Source organism: Canis lupus, chromosome X, assembly GCF_011100685.1.
Source record: "Canis lupus familiaris isolate Mischka breed German Shepherd chromosome X, alternate assembly UU_Cfam_GSD_1.0, whole genome shotgun sequence".
Classification (NCBI taxonomy): Eukaryota; Metazoa; Chordata; class Mammalia; order Carnivora; family Canidae; genus Canis; species Canis lupus.
Genome location: NC_049260.1, coordinates 64,924,980 through 64,952,401, shown reverse-complemented (window position 1 = coordinate 64,952,401; position 27,422 = coordinate 64,924,980). Strand labels below are relative to the sequence as shown.

General features: G+C 36.4%; 1 protein-coding gene across 2 annotated transcripts in view; it reads right to left on the bottom strand.

The window, feature by feature from the left end:
• CYLC1 (cylicin 1) overlaps positions 1 to 27,422 on the bottom strand; it is a 134,450-nt gene that overhangs the window by 16,239 nt on the left and 90,789 nt on the right. For both annotated transcript variants that reach the window (XR_005385970.1, XM_038586553.1), the window contains exons 4-5: positions 26,821 to 26,939; positions 23,803 to 25,461 (exon numbers count right to left, since the gene is read on the bottom strand). Coding sequence is in view for 1 of the 2 variants with exons in the window: in XM_038586553.1 (XP_038442481.1) it covers positions 23,803 to 25,461; positions 26,821 to 26,939 (1,778 nt within the window). In the remaining variant the exon portion in view is untranslated. The remainder of the gene's footprint in view (positions 1 to 23,802; positions 25,462 to 26,820; positions 26,940 to 27,422) is intronic.

The window sequence follows — 27,422 nt, the reverse complement described above, 5'->3', positions numbered from 1 at the left end:
CAATATAGAAAGAGGAGAACAAATAAAAGGAACTATAAATATATTTTGCCATATAAAGATTTATACATTTTGGAATTGCAAAAAAAACCCAATAGATAAATGAGAGTTGAGGAAAATACATCAATGAAGAAAAATGAAGACTAATGTCTATAATAAATATCTATAAATTCTATAATAATATAATATATATTATCTATAGTAAACAATGTTATAAACTGACAAAATTATATAAATAACTCATGAGAAAAATAGAGACTACAAAGGTGATTCTAAAAATGATCAAACCAAAGTGGACAAAGTACATTCTAAAGATATTCAAATTCACTAGTAGTCAGGGAAATGGAAGACAAAGTATCAGTAAAGTATTATGGATTCATTAGAATGGCAAGAGTAAGAGCTATAACATCTATTGCTAACTTGGTTGCAGAGAAGTATGTTTTATTTTAGACTTTAAATAAAAATAACAAAATATCACTCCTCTGTTCTCTGCACCACTCCCCTCTCCCGTGTGTGTGGGAAGGGTGTGGGTGGATGTGTATTTTGAGGTTTAACATGATAAAATGAATAGTAGAATAAAGTAAGGAATGATAAATAGTGGGGCGGGGCAAGATGGCAGAAGAGTAGGGGTCCTCAATTCACCTATCCCCACCAACTTACCTAGATAACTCAAATCATCCTGAAAATCTACAAATTCCACCTGGGATTTAAAGAGAGAACAGCCAGAATGCTACAGAGAGAAGGGTTTTTGCTTCTAGCAATGTAGGAAGGAAGAAAAAAAAAAAAAGAATAAACTGGGGGAGGAGCACCACGAGGAGCCAGGCTAAAACCCGGCAAAAAAAGCCTCCTGGACAGGAAAGTCCAGCCCTGGAGAAGCAGCAAGAACTATAAAAATCCACACCAGATTCTCCCCGGACAGAAAGGTGCTTAGCAGGGAAATCAGGCAGAATCTCAGGAGGGGCAGTGAAGCCTCCAGTTTCCCGGAGTCACTAATAGAGAAAGTGCCCCCGGGGGTAAGCACACCACAAACTGTGGACCAATCTCCTTAAAGGGCTGGAGTGTGCACCTGGCAGGACATCTGGGTGAAGCCCATTGGTCAGGCAGGTGGCTCCGGATGGAGGGGTCTGTGCCCCCTTCCCTGTGGGAGCCACGCCCCCAGGAGCAGGATTCTAGCAGCACAGGCCCCTGGTCCCAGGGTGCCAAGCAGACAAAGCCCATGTTCCTGCACTCCCCCTGGAATGGGTGGATGTGGGGAGGGCACAGGATAGTGAGGACTCTCCAGCCGCTGGGCGCTGTGCAAAATGTGCAAATCAGCACGTATATGTCACCCCAGGAGCATCTAGGTCAGTACAGACTGGGAAACTGCATGAGTTACAAGTGGGGAGCTGACTCCAGAGCTTAAAACCTAGGCCACAGCCATTGTTGATTTTCCAACTAGTTTCACCATGTCCCTGGAGCCCAACAACCAGCAGGGGGTGGGGTTTGGCTGCAAAGGCACACACAGCTGAGAAACAGCACATCAGACCCCTCCCACAGAAGACCAGCCTGAAGAACAGGGGAAAAGCAAGTTTTTGAACAAGCAGCAGTGGAAAGCTTCAGGGGAAGTTGAGGGATTTATAGTATATATAACTACAGGGTACCCCCCCCTTTTTACCCTTTTTCCAGTACAACTAGTTTTTATATCAGACTAATTTTTTTTAATATTTTGTTCTCTTTTTCCACTTTATCTACAATATGTTACCACCTCTTCTTTTTTAAGTTTTTTCTTTTTGACTTAAATACTTCTACAATTACGTGTCTTAGATAAATTTTCCACTTCAAGACTCCCATCAACATATATAATTTTGGGAGGTATACAAGATATGTTTGTTGTTGTTGTTGTTGTTTTTTGTTTTCTCTGACTCATTTTATTCTACAATGGCAGAAGTTAAGATCTTCTAAAATGTGACCAGCATGCACCCAGAACCAAGTGGTATAATGTGCTGGTTCATATTGTGAGATTATATCCTCTCCTCATTCCCATTCTGCCCCCCCCCCATTTTATCTTGTTTATATTTTGTGGTCAGTGTTGGAGCTTGCTACAAGAATTGCTGGTTTATATAAATTTGGGACTGAGCATCTTCTAACATACTCAGAAACAAGAAGAGCACCATCTAGGACCACTCAGATAAATCTCAGGTGGAAGTTACATAGGTTGATATTCTTTTTTTTTTATAGGTTGATATTCTTGATTCAGACTGCTCATACAGACAATCTTCATGGAACAACAAAACTAGAAGGAAGAACTCACCACAAAAGAAAGAATCAGAAACAGCACTCTCTGCCACAGAGTTACAGAATTTGGATTACAATTTGATGTCAGAAAGCCAATTCAGAAGCACAATTATAAAGCTGCTGGTAGCTCTGGAAAAAAAGCATAAAATATTCAAGACACTTCATGACTCCAGAATTTAGATCTAATCAGACTGAAGTTAAAAATCAATTAAGAGAAATGCAATCCAAACTGCAGGTCCTAACGACAAAGGTTAACATGGTGGAAGAAAGAGTGAGTGACTTAGAAGACAAGTTGATGGCAAGAAAGGAAGTTGAGTAAAAAAGAGAAAAACAATTAAAAGACCATGAGGAGGGATCCCTGGGTGGCGCAGCGGTTTAGCACCTGCCTTTGGCCCAGGGAGCTATCCTGGAGACCCGGGATCGAATCCCACATCGGGCTCCTGGTGCATGGAGCCTGCTTCTCCCTCTGCCTATGTCTCTGCCTCTCTCTCCCTCTCTCTCTCTCTCTGTGTGACTATCATAAATAAAAAAAAGACCATGAGGAAAGGTTAAGTGAAATAAACGATAGCCTCAGAAGGAAGAATCTATGTATAATTGGGGTTCCAGAAAACAACGAGAAGGCCAGAGGATCAAAAAGCATACTTGAACAAATCATAGCTGAGAACTTTCCTAATTTGGGGGGGGACAGGCATTCAGATCCAGGAGACAGAAAGGTCACCCCCCAAAAAATCAATAAAAACCATTCAATACCTCGACATTTAGTAGTGAAACATGCAAATTACAAATATAAAGAGAAAATCCTTAAAACAGAGAGAGAGAGAGAGACAGAGAGAGAGAAGATTCTTAACTTATATGGGGAGAAATATCAGATTAACAGGAGACCTATCCACATAGAACTGGCAGGCTAGAAAGGGCTGGCAGGATATATGCAGGGTACTAAATGAGAACATGCAGCTAAGAATACTTTATCCAGCAATGCTGTCATTCAGAATAGAAGGAGAGAAAAGGGCTTCCAAGATAGGCAAAAACTGTAAGAATAGGTGACCACCAAACCAACTCTGCAAAAAATGTTAAGGGGGACTCTGGAAAAGAAAGAGGAAGCCTAAAGAAATAATCCAAAAACACAAGAGACTGAACAAGTGATACGATGACACTAAATTCGTATCTTTCAATAGTTACTATGACCAGGAATAGGCTAAATGATTCCATCAAAAGTAGCAGGGTTTCTGACAGAATTAAAGATCAAGACCTATTTTCTGTCTACAAGAGACTCATTTTAGACCTAAGGACACTTGTAGACTAAAAATGATAGGTTGGAGAACCATTTACCATTCAAATAGTCCTCAAAAGAAAGCTGGGGTAGCAATCCTCTTATCAGATTAATTAAAGTTTATCCCAAAGACTGTACTAAGAGATGAAGAAGGACACTATATCATACATAAAGGGTCTATCCAACTAGAAGACCTAATGAATATTTATGCCCCTAATGTGGGACTTGCCAAGTATATTGTTTAATAAGCAAAGTAAAGATATACTTAGATGATAATACACTAAGAGGAGGTGACTTCAACACCGGACTTTCTGCGAATGACAGATCTTCTAAGCACAAAATAACCAAAGAAACAAAGGATTTAAATGATACACTGGACCAAATAGATTTCACACATATATACAGAACTTTTCACACGAACCCAACTAAATACAAATTCTTCTCAAGTGCACATGGAACTTTCTCCAGAATAGACCACATACTGGGTCACAAATCAGGACTCAACCAATACCAAAAGATTGGGATTGTCCCCTGCATATTTTCAGACCACAATGCTTTGAAACTAGAACTCAAACACAAAACCAAATATGGAAGAAATTCAAATACGTGGAGGTTAAAGAGCATCATACTAAAATTGAATAGGTCAACCAGGAAATTAGAGAAGAATTACCAAAAATAAAAAATAAAAAGATTCATGGAAACTAATGAAAATGAAGATACAACCATTCAAAATCTTTGGGACTGAGTAAAAGCACTCCTAAGCGATAAATATATCAGAATACAAACCTGCCTCAGTAACTGGAAAAAATCAAACACAAAAGCAAACCTTTCACCTAAAGGAATGGGAGAAAGAACAGCAAATAAAACCTACACGAAGCAGAAGAGAGATAGTAAAGATTCAAGCAGAATTCAATGAAATAGAGACCAGAAAAACTGTAGAAAGGATCAACAAAACAAGGAGTTGGTTCTTGGAAACAACAAGATAGATAAACCATTTGCCTGCCTTATTAAAAGGAAAATAGACTCAATAAAATTACAAATGAAAGAGGAGAGAACACAACAAATACCAAGGAAATACAAATGATTTTTAAAAAGTATTATGAACAGATATAAACCAATAAATTAGGCAATCTAGAAAAAATAGACCCATTTCTGGAAAACCACAAACCACCAAAACTGGAACAGGAAGAAATAGAAAACCGGAACAGGCCAAAAACCAGGAGGAAATTTAAGCAGTCATCAAAAACCTCCAAAGTCAAAAAAGCCCAGGGTCAGATGGCTTTCCAGGGGAATTATATGAAAAGTTTAAAGAAGAAACAATACCTATTCTACTAAAGCTGTTCTGAAAGATAGAAAGGGATGGAATCCTTCCAAACTCATTTTATGAGGTCAGCATCACATTGATTCCAAAAACAGAAAAAGGTCACACCAAAAAGGAGAATTATAGACCAATATCCCTGATGAACACAGATGCAAAAATTCTCAACAAGATACTAGCCAATAGGATCCAACAATACATTAAGATTATTCACCATGACCAAGTGGGATTTATCTCTGGGATGCAAGGCTGTTCCAACACTCGTAAAGCAATCAATGTGATTGATCATATCAGCAAAATAAAAAACAAGAACCATGTGATCCTCTCAATAGATGCAGAGCAAGCATTTGACAAAATACAGCATCCATTCCTGATCAAAACTCTTCAGAGTGTAGGGATACAGGGAACATTCTTAGGCATCTTAAAAGCCATCTACGAAAAGCCCACAGCAAATATCATTCTCAATGGGGAAGCACTGGGAGCCTTTCCCCTAAGATCAGGAACAAGACAGGGATGTCCACTCTCACCACTGCTGTTCAACATAGTACTAGAAGTCCTAGCCTCAGCAATCAGGCAACAAAGAGAAATAAAAGGCATTCAAATTGGCAAAGAATAAGTCAAACTCTCCCTCTTTGCAGATGACATGATACCCTACATAGAAAACCCAAAAGTCTCCACCCCAAAATTGCTAGAACTCATACAGCAATTCGGTAGCGTGGCAGGATACAAAATCAATGCCCAGAAGTCAGTGGCATTTCTATACACTAACAATGAGACTGAAGAAAGAGAAATTAAGGAGTCAATCCCATTTACAATTGCACCCAAAAGCATAAGATACCTAGGAATAAACCTAACCAGAGAGGTAAAGGATCTATACCCTCAAAACTATAGAACACTTCTGAAAGAAATTGAGGAAGACACAAAGAGATGGAAAAATATTCCATGCTCATGGATTGGCAGAATAATATTGTGAAAATGTCAATGTTACCCAGGGCAATTTACACGTTTAAAGCAATCCCTATCAAAATACCATAGACTTTCTTCAGATAGTTGGAACTAATCATCTTAAGATTTGAGTGGAATAAGAAAACACCCCGAATAGCCAGGGGAATATTAAAAAAGAAAACCATAGGTGGTGGCATCACAATGCCAGATTTCAGGTTGTACTACAAAGCTGTGGTCATCAAGACAGTGTGGTACTGGCACAAAAACAGACACATAGATCAATGGAACAGAATAGAGAATCCAGAAGTGGGCCCTCAACTTTATGGTCAACTAATATTCGACAAAGCAGGGAAGACTGTCCACTGGAAGAAAGACAGTCTCTTCAATAAATGGTTCTGGGAAAATTGGACATCCACATGCAGAAGAATGTAACTGGACCATTCTCTTACACCATACACAAAGATAAACTCAAAATGGGTGAAATATTTAAATGTGAGAGAAGAATCCATCAAAATCCTAGAGGAGAACACAGAAAAACCCTTTTTGAACTTGGCCACTGTAACTTCTTGCAAGATACATCCATGAAGGCAAGAGAAACAAAAGCAAAAAAAATGAATCATTGGGACTTCATCAAGATAAAAAGTTTCTTCACAGCAAAAGAAACAGTCAACAAAACTAAAAGCCAACCTACAGAATGGGAGAAGCTATTTGGAAATGACATATCAGATAAAGGACTAGTATCTAAGATCTATAAAGAACTTATCAGGGATCCCTGGGTGGCGCAGCGGTTTGGCGTCTGCCTTTGGCCCAGGGCGCAATCCTGGAGACCCAGGATCGAATCCCACATCGGGCTCCCGGTGCATGGAGCCTGCTTCTCCCTCTGCCTGTGTCTCTGTGCCTCTCTCTCTCTCTGTGACTATCATAAATAAATAAAAAATAAAAAAAAGAACTTATCAATCTCAAAACCCCAGAAACAAACAATCCAATGATGAAATGGGCAAAAGACATAAACAGAAATTTCACCAAAGAAGACATACACATGGCCAACAAGCACATGAGAAAATGCTGCACAGTACTTGCCATCGGGGAAATACAAATTAGAACTACATGAGATATCACCTCACACCAGTGAGAATGGTGAAAATTAAGAAGACAGGAAACAAAATATGTTGGAGAGGGTGTGGAAAATGGGGAATCGTCTTGCACTTTTGGTGAGAATGTGAACTGGTACAGACACTCTGGAAAACTGCGTGGAGGTTCCTCAAAGAGATAAAAATAGAGCTACCCCTACGACCTATTAATTACACTACTAGGGATTTACCCCCAAAGATACAGATGCAGTGAAAAGCTGAGACACCTGCATTCCCATTGTTTATAGCAGCAGTCTCCACAAGAGCCAAACTGTGGAAGGAGCTTTGGTGTCCACTGAAAAATGAATGGACAAAGAAGATATGGCATATATACACAATGCAGTATTGCTCAGCCATTAGGAAAAACGAATACCCACCATTTGCTTTGAAGTGGATGGAACTGGAGGGTATTATGCTTAGTCAAGTAAGTCAATAGGAGAAAGACGATCATTACATATGTTCACTCATATGGGGAATATTAAAAATAGTGAATGGGATTATAGGGTAAAGAAGATAAAATGAGTGAGAAAAATCAGAGAGTGTGTCAAAACTTGAGAGACTCCTGACTGTGGGAAATGAACAAGGGGTATTGGAAGGGAAAGTGGGGGGGAGGGATGGTGTGACTGGGTGACAGGCATTGAGCGGGGCACTTAACAGGATGAGCACTGGGTTTTATACTATATGTTGGCAAATCGAACTCCAATACAAATATACATATTAAAAAAGGAATGATAAATAATAAGATGTTGTTAAATTTTAACAGGAGAAAAAATAAGTTGAAATGAATGAGGGTAGAAATGGACGTGGGAAGACAAGGAGAAATAAAATGTTAAAAACTGATATAAGGCAAATCCAGAATATATGGTGTCTTGGAGTATAAAATTATGTATGTGTTTTCATAAATAAGTTGGAACTAAAAGCAACAGCATATATACCAACTTATAGGGATAACCAGGATATTGTCAAGTGTAAGACTAAATTATAAAGTACTACATATTTATGATTTTAGTTTAGTCAAAACAAATTGTCTATCTGCTTACATGTATTGTATGCACAAGGAGATGGTGTAAAAGAAAAATGAACTGGCTTGTAGTACTGGTTACCTCAAGAAGATGGACATGTGAAGAAGTTAGAAGTACAGGAATTAAGATAAAGTCTCAATATTTTTTTTACATATTTTGTATTATTTTAGTTATAATAAATTTGTATTATTTTGTCAGTAAAAATATAAAAGAAAAAAGATCATAAAAAAGAAAAGCAATAAGGAAACATCAATTTTAAACAACACATTATACCAGATAAACTTAACAGATGTATACAAATATTGTAAACAAAAGTAACAAAATATATATAATTCTCATTGGCCCATGAAAAATATTCCAGAATAAATCATAGAGTAACCCATAAAAACAGTCTTAATAATTAAGAAGATTGAAATCATATCAAGCATATTTTCCAACCATAATGATATGTAAATGAATTATTAGAATACAAGTGGAAAAATACATTATGTGGAGACTTAAAAACATGCTACCAGATAACCAATGTCATAGAATAAATCAATAGAGCAATTAAAATATAACAACAAATTAAAATGTAAATGAAATTACCTTAAACTTAGGTGATGTAGAAAAATAATTCTAAGAGAAAAGTTCATTGTAATAAATGCCTGAGTATAAAATAAAATAAAGAAAAGAGGGGTGCTTAGGTGGCTCAGTGGATTAAGCATTGCCTCTTGATTTTGGCTCTGGTCATGATCTCAGGGTTGTGAAATCGAGCCCCATGTCAGGCTCCATACTGAGCATACAGTCTGCTTAATATTCTCTTTCTCAGGGTGCCTGGGTGGGTCAGTTGTTTAAGCATCTGCCTTTAGCTCAGGCCATGATCTAAGGATCTTGGGATTGAGCCCCCCACATCAGGCTCCTTGCTCAGTGGATAACTTGCTCCTCTGTTTCTCTCTCCCCCTACCCTCCACTCGGGTTCTCTCTTGCTCACTCTGTTCTCTCTCTCAAATAAATAAATATTCTTTAAAAAGTCTCCCTCTCCCTTTACCTTCTCCTCTTCTCCTCCTTCTCCTTTTCTTCCTCCTCCTCCTCCTCCTCCTCCTCCTCTGAAGAAGAAGAAGAAGAAGAAGAAGAAGAAGAAGAAGAAAAAGAAAAAATAAATCTCAAATAAATTTTACATGTGAAGAAATCAGAAAAAGAACATATAAAGCAAAGGCAACATCCAGAATGGAAGAAGATATTTACAAAGACTTATCAGATTAAAGGCTAGTATCCAAAATCTATAAAGAACTTATCAAACTCAATACTCAAAAAATCCAGTCAAGAAATGGACAGAAGGCATGAAAAAACATTTCTCTCCAAGACATACAAATGACTAACAGACACATGAAAAAATACACATCACTTGGCATCAGGGAAATACAAATCAAAATCATGATGAGATGCTACTTCACACTAGTCAGAATGCCTAAAATTAACAAGCTAGGAAACAAGATATTTTGGCAAGGATGCGGAAAAAGGGGAACCATCTTACACTATTAGTGGGAATGGAAACTGATGCAGCCACTCTAGAAAACAGTATGGAGGTTCCTCAAAAAGGTAAAAATAAAACTACCCTACAACCCAGCAACTGCAACACTAGGTATTTATCCAAAAGATAAAAGCATAGTGTTTTGAAGGGGCACATGCACTCCCAATGTTCATAGCAGCAATATCCACAACCCAGACTATGGAAAAAGCTCAGATGTCCATTGACAGATGAATAGATAAAGAACAGATGGTATATATAGACAATGGAATATTATTCAGCCATCAAAAAGAATGAACTCTTCCCTTTTATGGTGTCATGTATGAAACTAGAGGGTATTATTCTAAGTTAAATATGTCAGAAAAAGACAAATATCATATGGTTTTACTCATTTGTGGAATTTAAGAAACAAAAGAGATGAACATAGAGGAAGGGGAGGGACAATAAAATAAGATAAAAACAGAGAAGGAGGCAAGCCATAAGAAACTCCTAACTGTAGGAAACAAACTGAGAGTTCCTGGAGCAGAGGTGGGTGGAAGGATGGGGTAATTGCACGATAGGCATTAAAACAGGCATTTGAGGGATGCCTGGGTGGTTCAGCATTTGGATGGCTGCCTTTGGTTCAGGTCATGATCCTGGAATCTGGGATCAAGTCCCACATCAGGCTCCTGGGAAAATCCTGCTTCTCCCTCTGCCTATGTCTCTCCCTCTGTGTGTGTGTGTGTGTGTGTGTGTGTGTTTCTCATGAATAAATAAATAAATCGTTAGAAAAATAAAAAAGAAGGGCACTTGGAATATGCAACTGATGAATTACTAAATTCTACCCCTAAAACTAATAATACAATATACATTAACTAAATTGAACTGAAATAATAAAGAATTAAAGCTCAAATTTATTAGAATGAAGACAAATATCAAAGCAGAAATAAATGAGATGGAGACTAAAAAGGTAATAGGAAAAATCAATGAAACAAAGAGCTAGTGGTTTGAAAAGATAAACAAAAGTGATAAACCTCTAGCTAGACTCACCAAGAAAAATATAAAAGTGTGTCAAATAAATAAATTAAAAAATGAAAAAAGTCAGAACACTGTTACAACAGAAATGCAAGGAATCTTAAGAAGCTACTATGAAGAAGAATTTGATAAATCCTGACAACATATAACATTCCAAGACTAAATCAGAAAGAATAGAATATCTGAGAAGACTGATTACTAGTAAGGAGATTGAATGAGTAATCAAAAACCTCCCAATGAATAAAAGTTCAGGATCAGAGGGTTTCCATGGAGAATTTTACCAAACATTTAAAGGAGAACTAATATCAATCCCAAACTCTTCTAAACATATAGAAGAAGTAACATTACTGAACTCGTTTTATAAGGCTAACATTATCCTGATACTAAAACCTCACAAAGATGCCACAAGCAAAGAAAATTACAGGCCAATCCCTGATGAATATAGATAAAAAAATACTCAACAAAATATTATCAAAACTGAAATCAACTATATATTAAAAGGATTCTACAACATGACCAAATAGGACTTATTCCAGGGATGTAGGGATGGTTCAACATCTGAAAATCAATGTTTTACACTACATTAACAAAACAGAGGATAAAAGTCATCTCAATAGATGTGGAAAACACCTGTGAAAAAAGTCAATATTCATTTATGATAACACACTGGGCGTAGGGAGAATGTACCTCAACATGAGAAAGGCCATATAAGACAAACACACAGCTAATATCATATTTAATGGGGAAAACTGGACATTTTCCATCTAAGATTAGGTACAAGCCAAGAATTCTCATTCTCATTACTTTTATGTGACATAGCAAGGGAAGTATTAACCAGAGCAGTTAAGTATGAACAGGAAATTAAAATCATCCAAATCAGACAAAAATAAGGAGGATTAAGAGGTACAAACTTTCATTTACAAAATAAATAAATATTTTTAACTCTTTGAGGAACCTCCACACAGTTTTCCAGAGTGGCTGCACCAGTTCACATTCCCACCAACAGTGTAAGAGGGTTCCCTTTTCTCCGCATCCTCTCCAACATTTGTTGTTTCCTGCCTTGTTAATTTGCCCCATTCTCACTGGTGTGAGGTGGTATCTCATTGTGGTTTTGATTTGTATTTCCCTGATGGCAAGTGATGCAGAGCATTTTCTCATGTGCATGTTGGCCATGTCTATGTCTTCCTACGACCCAGCAATTGCAATGTTGGGGATTTACCCCAAAGATACAAATGCAATGAAACGCCGGGACACCTGCACCCCCATGTTTATAGCAGCAATGGCCACAATAGCCAAACTGTGGAAGGAGCCTCAGTGTCCAACGAAAGATGAATGGATAAAGAAGATGTGGTTTATGTATACAATGGAATATTACTCAGCTATTAGAAATGACAAATACCCACCATTTGCTTCAACGTGGATGGAACTGGAGGGTATTATGCTGAGTGAAGTAAGTCAGTCGGAGAAGGACAAACATTATATGTTCTCATTCATGTGGGGAATATAAATACTAGTGAAAGGGAATATAAGGGAAGGGAGAGGAAATGTGTGGGAAATATCAGAAAGGGAGACAGAACGTAAAGACTGTGAACTCTGGGAAACGAACTAGGGGTGGTAGAAGGGGAGGAGGGCGGGGGGTGGGAGTGATTGGGTGATGGGCACCGGGGGTTATTCTGTATGTTGGTAAATTGAACACCAATAAAAAAAATTATTTAGCAATAGTGATGTATGCTAACTTTGTCCCACTGATACATGTAGATAACAGCCACATCAGTGCAACCAACCCAGAAAATGACCCGAAGATTGGCAGAACAGACTCTCCATTCTCCATTAATCAGAGAGGAGGCCACATAGAAAATGGCTTAACCTGGATACTTTAAAAATAAGCTGGCTCAGCTCTGGGAAAGCCTGGAGGCAATAGGATCCTGAGTTACTGCCTGTAGAGAAATAACATAACAAACAACCCTACTGAGATACAGAATAACAAGAGCAGTTTGAAATCTGCCTGGGGCATAGGGGAAGGAAACTTATTTATTAATTTCAGAACATGCAACAGAGGGGCAGGAATATTACGAGACTTATCTGAAAACAAGAGTTGGAAGGCTCCATTTTCCCCTGTACCCATAGCCTAGATGCCCAGACACCTTCAGGAACAAGTGCAAATACTATGCACACACACTTTGCTAACACTACACACTCCATCCCTGTGTTCTCTTGTACATCTGCCCCATCTAAACCACCTGACTTAGAGTATCTACAAAGTGGCTCTAACCAGGTCTCATCCTGCAAGCAGCCCTAGTAGGGAAGAACAGCTAGCTGCAAAACATATACCATTTGCTTCAGCATTATCCTGAAAACTTACCCCATCCAACCCATCCCTCTTGGCAGGAGTCTCTACAAAGTGGTGCCTACTGTGTCTCATTTTGCAAGAAGCTGCAATAGTGACCAACAACATTCCAAAGTGACTTTTGTCTTAAGGATAGGAGAAAGTAGCCACATACACCAGTTCTACTGCAGCCACTACAGTGGGCTGGGGCAAACATCTGATCTGATTGCTAGCCCTGGCAACCAAGAAAATCTCATAGGGGAAGCTCAAGGAGAGAGCTCTGTAGTTCAAGGTCATTGCAACCCCCACAAGTGAAACTGGAGTCAACAGTCTGGTCTGACTATAAGCCCTGTTCACCAACTAAACTTTCTCAGGGGAAAATACAGGAAGAACAACCTGCAGTTCAGTGCGACCACAGCCCTGCCTGGCAAATGGGCTGAGGGCTGATACAGAGTCTGATCTAATTGCAAGCCAAAAGCAGCCTCAGACTTGTCCTTAACAGGACAAGGATCAAAACTTCTGACTACAAGGGGGTCATTGTATCTGACTAAACTGAAAGTAAAAATGGCTCAACCACAATAGTAAGGTGCACACAACACACATTAGAGACATCACTGAATGGCCTGGTTCTGGTGAAAAGGAGACTTTGCATTACAGGGCACTACAGGAGGACTTTTCTTCATAACATCACTACTTTTAAATTCAGGAGATATAGCTGACTTTCCTAATACATAGAAAAAAGCACATAAAAAAAGAAAAAAATAAACAAACACAGAGAGTTAGACAAAATTAAGAAACAGAGAAATATATCTCAACTGAAAGACCAGGACAAAATTAGAGAAAAAAAAAAAGCTAAATGAAATGGAAATAAGCAATAGGCCTGAGGGAATTCAAGTTAATGATCCTAAAGATACTGGATTTCAGAAAAGAGTGGAGGATCTCAGTGAAACTTAAAAAAAAAAAAGATAGGGAAAAGTAAAAGTAACCAATCAGAGATGACGAACTCAATAACTGAAATTTAAATATACACTAGAGGGGGAAAATGTAGTACACAGGAAGCAGAAGAATAGATTAATGGAAAGTAACTAAGCTGAACAGTAAAAATAAATAGGAAGGAAGGAAGGAAGGAAGGAAGGAAGGAAGGAAGGAAGGAAGGAAGGAAAGAAGGAAGGAAGGAAAAACCGAGCATACGGTAAGAAAGCTCAGTGAAATCATCAAGCTTAATAACATATGCATTATAGAAATTTCAAAAGGAGAAGAGGAAAAAACAGGCAGAATTTTTTTGAAGAAATAATAGCTGAAAAATTACTGAATCTGGGGAAGAATATATAAATCCACATCCAGGAAGTGCAGATAGCCCTGAACAAAATCAACCCACAGTTGTCCACATCAAGACACATAATGATTAAATGGCAAAAAGCAGTGATAAGAGATAATTTTAAAAGGAACAAGAGAAAAAAATTCAGTTAAGTACAAGGGAAACCACATAAAACTGTCAGCCGATTTCTCAGCAGAAACTGTGCAAACCTTAAGAGTTGTATGATACATTCAAAGTGCTGATGGGAGAAGACCTACAGGCAAGAATGCTCTATTGAACAGGGCCATCATTCAGAATAGAAGAAGATATAGTTTCTCAAACAGATTGAAGTTAAGTAAATTCAAGATATGTTTTTTTTATGATAGTCACACACACAGAGAGAGAGAGAGAGAGAGAGAGAGAGAGAGGCAGAGACATAGGCAGAGGGAGAAGCAGGCTCCATGCACCGGGAGCCCGACGTGGGATTCGATCCCGGGTCTCCAGGATCGTGCCCTGGGCCAAAGGCAGGCGCCAAACCGCTGCGCCACCCAGGGATCCCCTTCAAGATATGTTAAAGCAAATCCTTGACTAGAAAGAAAAGGCCATATCAAGAGTAAGAAAAACACAAAATTAAAAAAAATCAGGTTAAATACAAAAATAATAGAAGCAGTAGATAAGTCACTTATAAAACCAATATGAGGACACCTGTGTGGCTCAGTGGTTGAGTGTCTGCCTTTGGCCCAGGGTATGGTCCTGGAGTCCTGGGATTGAGTCTTGCATCAAGCTTCCTGCATGGATCCTGCTTCTCTCTCTGCCTGTGTCTCTGCCTCTCCCTCTGTATCTCATGAATAAATAAATAAGATCTTTTTAAAAAAATAAAACCAATATGAAGGTTAAATCACAAAACAGTAAAATCAATTATATGTATAAAATTTGTCATAGGCTTCATAAAATGAAAGATTGTAAAGTAGCACATGATATACATAAAACATAAGGGGAAGTAAAATTTTAGTGCTTTTAGAATGGGTTCAAACTTAAACAACCATCAACTTAATATAAAATCTGTATCCATAGGATATTATATATCAGCCTAACAGTAACCATAAATTAAAAACCTGTAAGAGATACGAAAGAGAGAGAGAGAGAGAGAGAGGATAGAGAGAAGTATCCAAGCATATCACTGAAGAAAACAAACAAACCACAAGGAAAGAAAGCTAGAACAGGAAGGAACAGAGAACTACAAAAACAGTCATGAAAGAAGTAACAAAATGGCAAAAAGTGAATACCTATCAATAATTAATTTGAATGTTAATGGACTAAGTGTTCTAATGCAAACACATATGGTAACTGAGTGGATAAAAAAGCAAGATCAATGCATATGCTGCCTACAAGAGATTTACTTCAGACTGGAAAACACATTCATATTGAAAGTGAAAGGATGAGAGTTAAGATGTTGGAGTAGTAAAGAGATCCTATACTTGCCTCATCCATCAAAAACAGCTAAATAAATATCAAATAATTCTGAACACTTAAGAAATTGTTCTGAGGCCTGAGAACAAACTATATCTAGAGGGAGAAAAAAGGCTAAATCATGGAAGGTAGAAGCTGCAGAGAGTTAATTTTGGAAAGATAATAATTGTGGGTGTTGTTGGGGGCAGGAATCCCTGATCATGAAAAGAGTGAGAGAGAAATAAAGAGAGAGAGAGAGAGAGAGAGAGAGAGAGAGAGAGAGAGAGAGAGCAGCATTCAGGAGATTGCACAAGAAAAACTCTTCTTCTAAACCATTGATTGGGAAAAGAAGAAGCACTGATCATCATAAGATTTTGCAAGCATGGGAGCTCAAAGTCTGAAATTTTAGAAATCCAAGTCATCACCAGGATCATATATGGCAGGCTTCCTCCTGTGGGGAAGTAGGGCAGAGATCCTGTAGCAGATAGCATGGTCTGAGGATCTCATGTGTCACAACGGGAGAAATAGTTTGCCTACTTGAAGTGCATTTGGGAGAAGTGCAAAAGTCCATTTTTGTTCCCCAACCAGGGAACAAAAGATATAGGCAGGAGCCATTGAGTGACCATGTTAATTAGCATAGCAGCAGAGGTACCTGCTGAAGGCAGTTAACCTGGAAGCCAGTTTTGGGCTGTATTTTACCATAAACTCCCAGCCCTTGCATGATCATGTGACTGCTTTTCTGGGACAAACCTGCACCAGCAACAGCACAGGGAGACCTTCCCCCAGAATATCAGCAAGTGTCTATACCACTCAAGGTCTCTAAAATTTGGAATTTTTGAAACCAAGCTGTGCACCTGAAATAAATCATAGGAGCTTTGCACCACCAGACAGGCAGATGACACAGAGACAGGGTGAAAGGAAGAATCTTACAGAAGCCTGTGGCACAAGAAGGGAGATTGTATGCTCTTCTGTGAGGGCTTCCTGAACAGCTGCAGCTTGAACTTCCCTATGTGGGGACAAAACAACAAGATGATACAATTACCCCTGCCCCACTCATCAGCACTGATAGACTTCAGTGAGCAGCACTGTGGCCCCCAGTGGAGGCTGGTGCCACTTAAGAAACCCCCACCTCACTGATTCTTGCAGGTGTATCTTTACTAGGGCAAGTTAGCTTGAGAACAGAGCATTATGCCCCTCCCTCAGAAGATAAGCATAAACCACCACATGCACCAAGTCTACTGATCATAGAGTGCTGCAAAGCTTCAGCTCTAGTGGAAATAGGGGCAGGCTTATTTTAACAAACAGACAAAAATATATTTAAGATACCACACACTGGGCAAGGTCCAAACAATCTCCACTCCTGGCAAGGAGAAACTCTGCAGAGGATTGACCTGAAGGAAAGAGAAACCAAACCAAAACAACAGAATGCATACTCTGAAAGACTTTCTGATGTGCTAAGCCCTGGACTCTATAGGACCTCTTCTCAATATAGCTATAAGTCTCAGGAGCAGGAAATTTAACAGGCTTTCCTAATACACACACACACTCACACACACACACTGATCTAGACGAAATGACATGATGGAGGAATTCACCCCAAAAGAATGAAGGTGGAGAGGTTATGGCCAGGGATCTAATCAAAACATATATAAGTAATATACCAACACCAGATTTTAAACGACAATCCTAAGGATACAGCCTGGGCTTGAGAAAAGGAGAAAATATAAGAGAATACCTTTCTGCAAAGATAAAAGAATGAATGAATAGTCAGATTGAAATTTTAAAAATTCTATAACCAAGATGCAAAACTGACTGGATATAATAACAATAAGGATGAATGAAGCAGAGAAATGAATCAGTGACATAGAAGATAAAATTATGGAAAATAATAAAGCTGAAAGAAAGAGGGAAAGAAAAGTAGTAGATCAGGAATGTAAACTTCAGGAACTCAGTGACACCAAAAGTATAACATTCATATTATAGGGGGTCTCAGAACAAGAAGAGAGGGAAAATGGGCAGCAGTTTTATTTGAGCAAATAATACTGGAAAGCTTCCCTAATCTGGGGAAGGAAATAGACATCCAAATCCAGAAGGCAGAGAGAACCCCCATCAAATTCAATAAAAACAGGCCAACACCAAGATATATTGTAGTAAAATGTTGGAATACAGAGATAAGGAAAGAATCCTGAAAACAACAAGAGAAAAGAAACCCCTAATGTACAAAGGAATACAAATCAGATGTGCAGCAGATCTTTCCACAGAAATGTGACAGGCCAGAAGAGAGTAGCATGATGTATTCAATGTGTAAAATGGGAAAAATATGCACCAAGAATAGTTTATCAATCAAGGGTATCATTCAAAATACAAGGAAAGACAGTTTCCCAGACAAACAAAAACTAAAGGATTTTGTGAATGCTAAATCAGCTCTGCATTAAATATTGAAAAGGAACATTTGAGTAGGAAAGAAAGAACAAAAGCAACAAATATTAGAAAAGAACAGAGAAAATCTTCAGAATCACTATAGTCAGTGTAATAAACAAAATGACACTAAATTCTTAACTATCAATAATCACTCTAAAATATAAGTGGATTAAATGCTCCAATGAAAAGATATAGGGTATCAGAATGGAATAAAAAGAGACAAAAAGACACATATATATGCTAAGAGACTCGTTTGAGACTTAATATCACCTATAGATTAAATATAAGGTGATGGAGAGCCATCCTTTATGTTAAGGGACATCAAAATGAAGCCAAGTAACCATTCAAAAAACAAACTATATTTTAAAACAGACTCTAACAAGTGATTAAGAAGGGCACTGTATCATAATAAAGGAGTCCATCTAACAAGAATATCAACTGTAAATATTTATGCCCCCAACTACTTCAGAGTATATATATATATAGTGTATATATATATATATATATATATATATATATATATATATATATTATAGTCAATTAATAACAAACATGAAGGACAGCCTGGGTGGCTCAGCAGGTTAGTGCTACCATCAGCCCAGGGCGTGATCCTGGAGTCCTGGGGTCGAGTCCCATGTCAGGCACCCTGCGTGGAGCCTGCTTCTCCCTCTCCCTGTGTCTCTACCTCTGTGTGTGTGTGTGTATGAATAAATAAATAAAATATTTTAAATTTTTTAAAAAAATAACAAACATGAAGAAACTCATTGATTATAATACAATAATAATAGAGGATTTTATCACCCCACATGCAGCAAGGGATAGATCATCTAAGCAGAAGATCAACGAGGAAACAAGGGCTCTGAATGACACATTGGACCAGATGGACTTCACAGAAATATTTAGAGTATTTCATCCTGAAGCAGTAGAATACATATTCTTCTTCAGTGCACATAGAACTTTCTCCAAAATAGAACACATACTGGGTCAAAAATACGTCCTCAACAGTAGAAAAAGATTGAGATCATACCATACATATTTCCTGACCACAGCACTATGTACCTTGAAGTAAAACACAGGACAAAATTTGGAAAGAACACAAATACATGAAAGTTAAAGAACATCCTACTAAAGAATTAATGGGTAAACCAGGAAACTAAAGAAGGAATAAAAAGTACATTAAAGCAAACGAAAATGAAAACACAACCTTTGGGATGCAGCAAATATAACCATAAGAGGAAAGTATATAGCAATACAGGTCTACATCAAGAAAGAAGAAATATCTCAATTTTGCAATCTAACCTAAAAACTGAAAGGAGCTAGACCAACAACAATTGAGGACTACAGCCAGCAGAAGAAGGACAATGATAAAAATCAGAGAAGAAATAAATTATATGCAAACAAACAAAAACAGTACACCAAATCAATGAAACTAAGATCTGGTTCTTTGAAAGAATTAATAAAATTGAAAAACTCCTAGAGAGACTTATTAAAAAGAAAAGAGAAAGTATCAAAATAAATAGAATTAAAAAAAAATAAATAGAATCATGATTGAAAGATGAGAGATCACAACATCACAGAACAATGAATGGGTCAGCCAGGAAATCAAAGAACAAATACAAATTAGTGGAGACAAATGAGAATGGTGACACAATGTTACAAAATCTTTGGGATGTAGCAAAAGCTCTTCTAAGAGGGAAAATTATAATACCACAGGCATCCCTCAAGAAAATTATAATACCACAGGCATCCCTCAAGGGTATTATAATTTCAAGAAGTAAGAAAAATCTAAAGTAAAAAACCTAGCCTTACATTTAAAGGAACAAAGCCCAAAGTCAGTAGAAGTTCATAAATAATAAAGATTAGAGGAGACATAAGTGACATATAGACTAAAAAAATGTAACAGATCAATGAAACTAGGAGCTGGTATTTGAAAATGATAAACTTTTAGCTAGACTCATAAAAAAGAGGATTCCCATATCTATAGTCACAAATGAATGAGTATAAGTAACAATGGATATCACCAAAGATTATACAAGAATGTTATGGAAAATTATAAGTCAACATATTTGATGACTCAGAAAAATAAGGATAAATTCCTATAAACATATAACCTTTGAAAAGTGAATCAGGAAGCAAGAGAAAATTTGAGCAAACCAATTACTATTAATGAAATTGAATCAGTAATTTAAAAAATCCCAAAAAGAAAAGTCCAGGACCAGATGGTTTCACAGGTGAATTCTACAAATATTTATAGAAGACATAATATCTATTCTTTTTAAACTATTTCAAAAACAGAGGAGGATGGAAAGACTCCAAAATCATTCTAGGAGCCCAGCACTATCTTAATATCAAACCCAGATAAAGAAAATATAAAAAATGAAAACTGCAGTTTAATATATCTGATGAACATAAATGCAATAATCTTCAACAAAATTTTAGCAAACCAAATCCAACAACACATTTAAAACAACATTTAGCACAATCAAGTGAGATTTATTCCTGTGATGGAAGTATGGTTCAATATTCATTAATCAACCAATGTAATACACCATATTAGCAAAATAAAGTATAAAAACCATAAAATCATTTCAATAAAAGCAAAGTAAGGATCTGAAATCCATTCATGAAAAAATATTCTCAAAAAAAAAAAAACAGATTCAGAGGGAATAAACCTCAACATTATAAGGGCCAGTATGAAAATCATCATACTCAATGGAGAAAAACAGAACTTCTCTTCTAAGATCAGGAACAAAACAAGATGTCCACTCTCACCACTGTTATACAACATAATACTGAAAATCCTAACCATAACAATCAGACAAGAAAAATAAATGCAAGGCAACCGAATTGGTAATGAAGAACACATTTCCATATTTGTAGATGACATGAAACTGCATATAAAATATCCTAATGATGTTACCAAAAACCTACTAGAACTAATAAATGATTTGCAGTATACAGAATTAATATCCAGAAATACATTGCATTTCTATACACTAATAACAAAGTAGAAGAAAAATTAAGAAAAAAAATCCCATTTATATTGCACCAAAAATAATTAAATTCCTCAGAAAAAACTTCACGAAAGTGGTAAAGTACTTGTCCTCCAAAAAGTTTAAAATACTAATGAAAGAATTTGAAGATGACACAAACAAAAGCAAGAATATTCTATGCTCATGAATCACAAGAACAAATGTTGTTTAAATGTCTATACTACCCAAAGCATTCTTTTTTATTTTTTTTAAAGATTTTTATTTATTTATTCATGACAGACACACAGAGAGAGAGAGAGGCAGAGACACAGGCAGAGGGAGAAGCAGGCTCCATGTAGGGAGCCCAACGTGGGACTGGATCCTGGGTCTCCAAGATCACACCCCGGGCAGAAGGCAGCGCTAAACTGCTGAGCCCCTGGGGCTGCCCTACCCAAAGCATTCTACACAGTTAATTCAATCCCTATCAAAATCCCAGTAGCATTTTTCACAGAATTAGAACAAAGAACCCTAATATTTGTATGGAACCACAAAAGATCCTAAATAGCTAAAGCAGTCATGAGAAAGAACAACAAAGCTGGAGGTATCACAATCTTAGATTTCAAGGTATGCTACAAAGCTGTAGTTATCAAAATAGTGTTATACTGGCATAAGGATAGACACATAGATCAATGGAAGAGAATAGAAAGCCCAGAAATAAACCCAGGATTATATGGTCAATTAATCTAGAACAAAAGAAAGAAGAATATAGTGGGAAAAAGTCTCTTCAATAAATAGTGTGGAGAAAACTAAACAGCTACATGCAAAAAAAATAAATAAAATTGTACCACTTTCTTACACCATACACACACAAAAAAAATTCAAAATGGATTAAAGGCTTAAATGTGAAACCTGAATCTATAAATTTCCTGGAAGAACTTATAAGGAGTAATCTCCTTGACATCAGTCATAGAAACATTTTTTCTAGATATGTCTCCTTTGACAATGAAAACAATAGCAAATTTAAATAATTGGTACTATACAAAAACATAAAAGTTTTGCACAAAGAAGGGAAACATGAACAAAACAAAAATATATACCCTAAAAAATGAGGGAAGATATTTTTAAATTGTGCAAGAGCAGGACCTGAGAGGGTAAGAGAAACAAGAAGAACAGGAACATGCATAAATGGCCACAGATTTATTTGTGTGGCAAAAGCCAATTATTCCTGCCATTGTTCTGTACTGAAAACAGTACATGTTGAAAACAGCAATGATGGTGGATATCCACGCCTGCTGAGGTCAGTTCTCCATCCTCTGAAGCCCCCTAGTTAATGCTTCTCTGAGACCCATGCCTATAGTTACATACACAGTTCCCTGCTGCCCCTCAAGTGATTGGTTTCTTGAGTTGTTTTTCCTTCCTTGCTTCTGCATACTTTACATTGTATTATAATAAGACTGAAAACCAACCTAGACTCAGGGCTTCACCTTGGTGCCTGTATTTCTTGGTAGTGCCTGACAGTGTAGCCTCTTTGAGTCTCTCTTTTTCCCAAGATGTTGGACTCTGAGTAATCATTTCATCTCTCATTGGAACACACCATGTGGCAGCAAATCATATATCTGATAAAGAGTTAATATTCAAAATATGTAAACAATTTACACAACTCAAGATAAAAAAGTAATCCAGTTAAAATGAATGAGCAGAAGAGATGCACAGACATTTTCCAAGGAAGACCTATAGATGATGAAAAGAAACATATAAAGATGCTCAACATCACTAATTCTCAGGGAAATGCAAATCAAAATAACAATGAGATATCACCTGTCAAAATGGCTAAAATCAAAAAGGTAATTGAATTTAAATAAGTAAGTAAGTAAATAAATAAATAAATAAGATAAAGCTAAGGAGTAAGCACACACAAAAAGATAAATAACAAATTGTGGTGAATATGTGGAGAAAAAGCTATATATATATATATATATATATATAGCTCATATATATATATATATATATATATATAGCTCATATATATATATGAGAGAGAAATGGAGATCTATACATAAAATTTTATTGTAAACCAAGGATAGAAAAACTTGGAATAAAATGTAAAGAGAGATCCTCACAAGACTAGAAGAGGAACTAGAAGCCCTTTGAGAGGAAATAAGCATATGAGAATGGGAAGGAAGAGGAGAAAGGGAGGGATTCAATTAATAAGAGAAGCTCAAAGTTAAGACTTAGCAATATCTATGGAAGCTCTGAATTTAGCACAACACAGAGGGTCAGTCCTATTGACAATAAACACTGTGTGAAATGAGAGGACATATAAGTAATGCCTGGAAAGCATGCAAATAAATTACATCCTAGCCAAAGATCAGAGAGAGTCAGCAAGGGTGGAGAATATGGGGAACAGGAGCCCCTACATTAAATTGAGATGTCTACTTAAGCTTCTGTTACAGCCAGATTTTGGAGGAAGGAGGATGGGAGGAAATCTGGAGAAAATAAAATTAAGAAATGTCTTTCTATCTCATTAAGATCTTCCCCTGTAGAAGTTTTAGTCAGTTTTCATTTTTTATTTCTTAAGAATATAACAGTAAATCACCCTTGTAATAGTATTCTCTTTATAAATAATTTTAAATTTTTAAGTCACAAGTTAGTTTTATGTCAATCTAAATATTATTCTTTTTGACAATTAGTTTCAACTCTTTTGAGTCCTTTTGTAGTATTCTTGCTTATCTGTTAGTCCCTAACTTATCAACATTCCAGTAAAATTAAACTACTCTTAAGGAAAATATAAATTAAACCATTAAAAATAGTTTTCATTTTAGGCCATTTTTTCTAAAATAAAATACAATAAACATACCAAAGGAGCATATCTTGGTTTTAGAGGCTCAGGAGGCATCTTGCACCGACAGAGACGTTTGATCTTGGGTGATGGTAGTAAAGGCTCACAAGGAGGTAGTGGTGGTTTTTCTCTTAATGGGGGGACTCTACCTGTACCTGTTTTTTCCCCCTTTTCTTTGAATGTAGTCTTTTTGGATGACATTTTGAATTCTCTCTTTAGTTCCAGTGTTTCCTTCTTTGAATCTGCAGATGTGGCATCAAGTTTATATAGTGACTCTTCAGATTCAGCATCTGAACTTTTGAATGTCTCAGGCTTCTTTGAGTCTCTCTTGGAATATTCATCATATTCTGCATCAGTAGACTCTTGTTTCTTGGCATCTTTCTTTGAACCTTTCTTAATTTTCTTTGATTCATACTTATCCTTTGACTCCCAATCCGATTCAGTTTCAGTAGACTCTTCAGATTTCATTGCAGATTTATTTTTGTCTTTTTTTGAAATTCTCTTATCCTTTTTTTCATCTTGTTTACCCTTTTCTGAATTCCATTCAGATTCAGAATCAGCATCAGTGGACACTTCATCCTTCTTGGCATCCTTTTTCTTCTCATCTTTTTTTGAATCTATCTTATCCTTCTTTTCATCTTTCTTCCAATTCGTTGTCTCCAATTCAGACTCAGATTCAGCATCAGTAGACATTTCATCCTTCTTTGTATCCTTTTTCTTGTCATTTTTCTTTGAATCTTTCTTAGCCTTCTTTGACTGTTTCTTTGAATCCTTTGAGTCTGCTGATTCTGCATCAGTAGTCTCTGTGTCTTTTTTTGCATCCCTTTTCTTGTCACTTTTCTTTGAGTCTTTTTTAGCTTTCTTTGGCTCTTTCTTTGCATCCTTTGAGTCTACAGATTCTGCATCAGTAGACTCTGTGTCTTTCTTTGAATCCTTCTTGTCTTTCTTTGTACCTTTCTTGTCTTTCTTTACATCTTTCTTTGCATCTTTTGAGTCTACAGATTCAGCATCAGAGCCCTTTGCATCCTTTTTTGTGTCCTTCTTTGAAGGCTTCTTTGAATTATTCTGAGAGTAATTCTTTAACCACATATCAAGTTTCATGGATTCAGCACCAGACTCCTCTAAATAGAGTATTAAATCCATATTTGAACTATTTTTTGAACAAGTCTGAGATTTGGCATCAGAATTGTTCTGTGAATCCTTAGAATCCTTCTTTGCACATATGAAATCATTATCTGTCTCCTTGGAATTCTTTGACTCTCTCTTATCTTTTTTTGGATACATTGATATTGCCTCAAAATCATTGGATTCTGGGTTTATTTCTAATTTGGACTTTGACTTCTTAGATAGTTCACATGATAATTTTGATGGAGTTTTAACTGCTTTATTTCCTTTTCTAGGTTTCTCATCATTTACTGTTTTAGAATCTGTAGTTGTGTCATGTGGGCTTTTGTTTTCCTTGGCATTTCTCTGTAAAGTTCCTCCTTTTTTGTCATCTCTGGACTTCTTAGATTCTCCATTTTCAGGATAAGCTTTAAGAGTATAAGGATTTCTGAACTGAGCCTGTCTCCTAACTGTTAAGTAAACAGATGGCCTTTGGGAAATTTTTTTTGAAGAATGCCTTATCCTTATATGAGCTGGCTTCTGAATTTCCTCTAATTTTCTTTTTTCATGTCTCTGAAAAGATTAGTTAGAATAATGATAAACATTTTAAATAAGTTATATTTTTTATACTGAAACATGAAAATTGTCTAGCTTTTCATTAACCATCTATTTAAAATGGAAAAAATATTTTCAACATTTTGTGTGTGTTGTAGTATGTGAGATAATTCCATATTAGGAGCCAAATGACTTTCAACCTTAGGATTTTCTCAATGACTTAAATAGGGATTGGAGTAAGCCCACAATGATCCATGATATTTAAGGGCCCCTCCTCACCATTGACAGTGGGCTCCTCTTAAATCCCTATATAGGAGAGATCTTTTGAAACATTTTGTGCACCTTTCATTCTCATGTTAGCTCAGAAATAAGCTGATTCCCTTGAAATTTGTCATGACAATTCTTGTGACAACTGTTTCAGGCCTTACTTAGAGTTTTGCTACTGCTTTCAAGATATCTGAACAAATCAAGAGCCTGAGACACTTGGCATGGGTTCTTTCCCAAAACAAGGACATAAAATGAAATAAATATCGGATCATATTAATTTGTGCAGTGGTAATATAATTTTTTAACTCCCAAACCCAAATCTATCAAATCTGTTACTCATAATGGATACATAAACTAATTTTGCATTTATCTTTTATAGTCATTTCACTATTCAATAGGGACATCACCAGTCAATGAAATAGTGATATAGAATTAAAGGAGGACCATGAAAAGAAGCATGAAACTTGGGTCACTACAGATGTAATGGATGGCATTTGAAGAAATTCTTTGACTGTAACTCTGCTTTGGGTAATGCTTTTAAAACACATTTTGATATCATTAGGAGTGATATCAGATTTCACTTAAATCATAGTAGTTAAAATAATACAAAGTGTAGAATTGGAAAATAGAGAAAGATTTGATGTCTCCTTTCAAACATGTCCATCATCTTCTCTATTTGTAAGCTAGCTTTTCCTTTTCCATATTAATGAGATAATGGTACTTTAAAAAAGTGGTAGAAAGCTTGAATTTCCCAGTATCTAGTATCCTGAGTACCAGATTAAAGAAAATTAAGAGGCTCTGAAACCTCATCAACATTGGCTCATATTCTAAGATTTAGTTAAGATGTTTTGGCAGCTGGTAAACATTTTCTGAGAGATCCCACTAGTTGCAGAATTAGCTTCTGTAGCTTACACAGCCTACTATCTATATAATGTCTTTGAAAAGGAGAATTATGGATAAATAAAAGTTTATTTGAAACAGATGGAGATAATAGTAAATTTAAAAATATCTGCTTCCAATAGGAACTAAAATTCAAACTATATGTTTTTATTTATGTTTATATATTATGTAAGCTTAGATTTAGTTAACAATGACATTTTCAATACTTACAGGAACTGTGATTTGTGATTCTGAAGGTCTTGATCTCTTTTTTCTACCTGGCTGGAGTGGTTTGGGAAATGTCAAAGGAAAATAATCTTGATTCCATATTTTTTTGCTTGATTCACTTACTAAAATGAGTGAGAACAATGAACAATTTGCAGTTAATAGTCAGATTTTCATCAGCACTGAAATATTCTTGAGTAAGAAATACATTGTTTAAATTAAGGTAAATTTAAACTTAAAATATAGCTTTCTCCCTGGAGTCTGTAGTTATTTGCATATCAGGGAAAATAAAAGCTAATTTCCCCATTTAGCACTAAATTATGCATAAGAACACATTTGTAGCTTTATTTTCTGTATTAAACCAGTTTTCACAATTTTGACTTAAGTCATAGTACTTAAAAAATACAAACAATTGGAATGGAAAATAGAGAAAGATTTAATATTTCTTTTCAAACATCTCCATCATCTTCTCTATTTTGTTGTTCTTTAGTCATTTTTGTTCTGTTCAAATGCTATGAATTCTATAGTTCCCATAATAACACAATGAAGAGCATAAAGTAGTCAGTAAAGTCTATTGATTAAATCTAATTATTTATTTTACTGCTCCT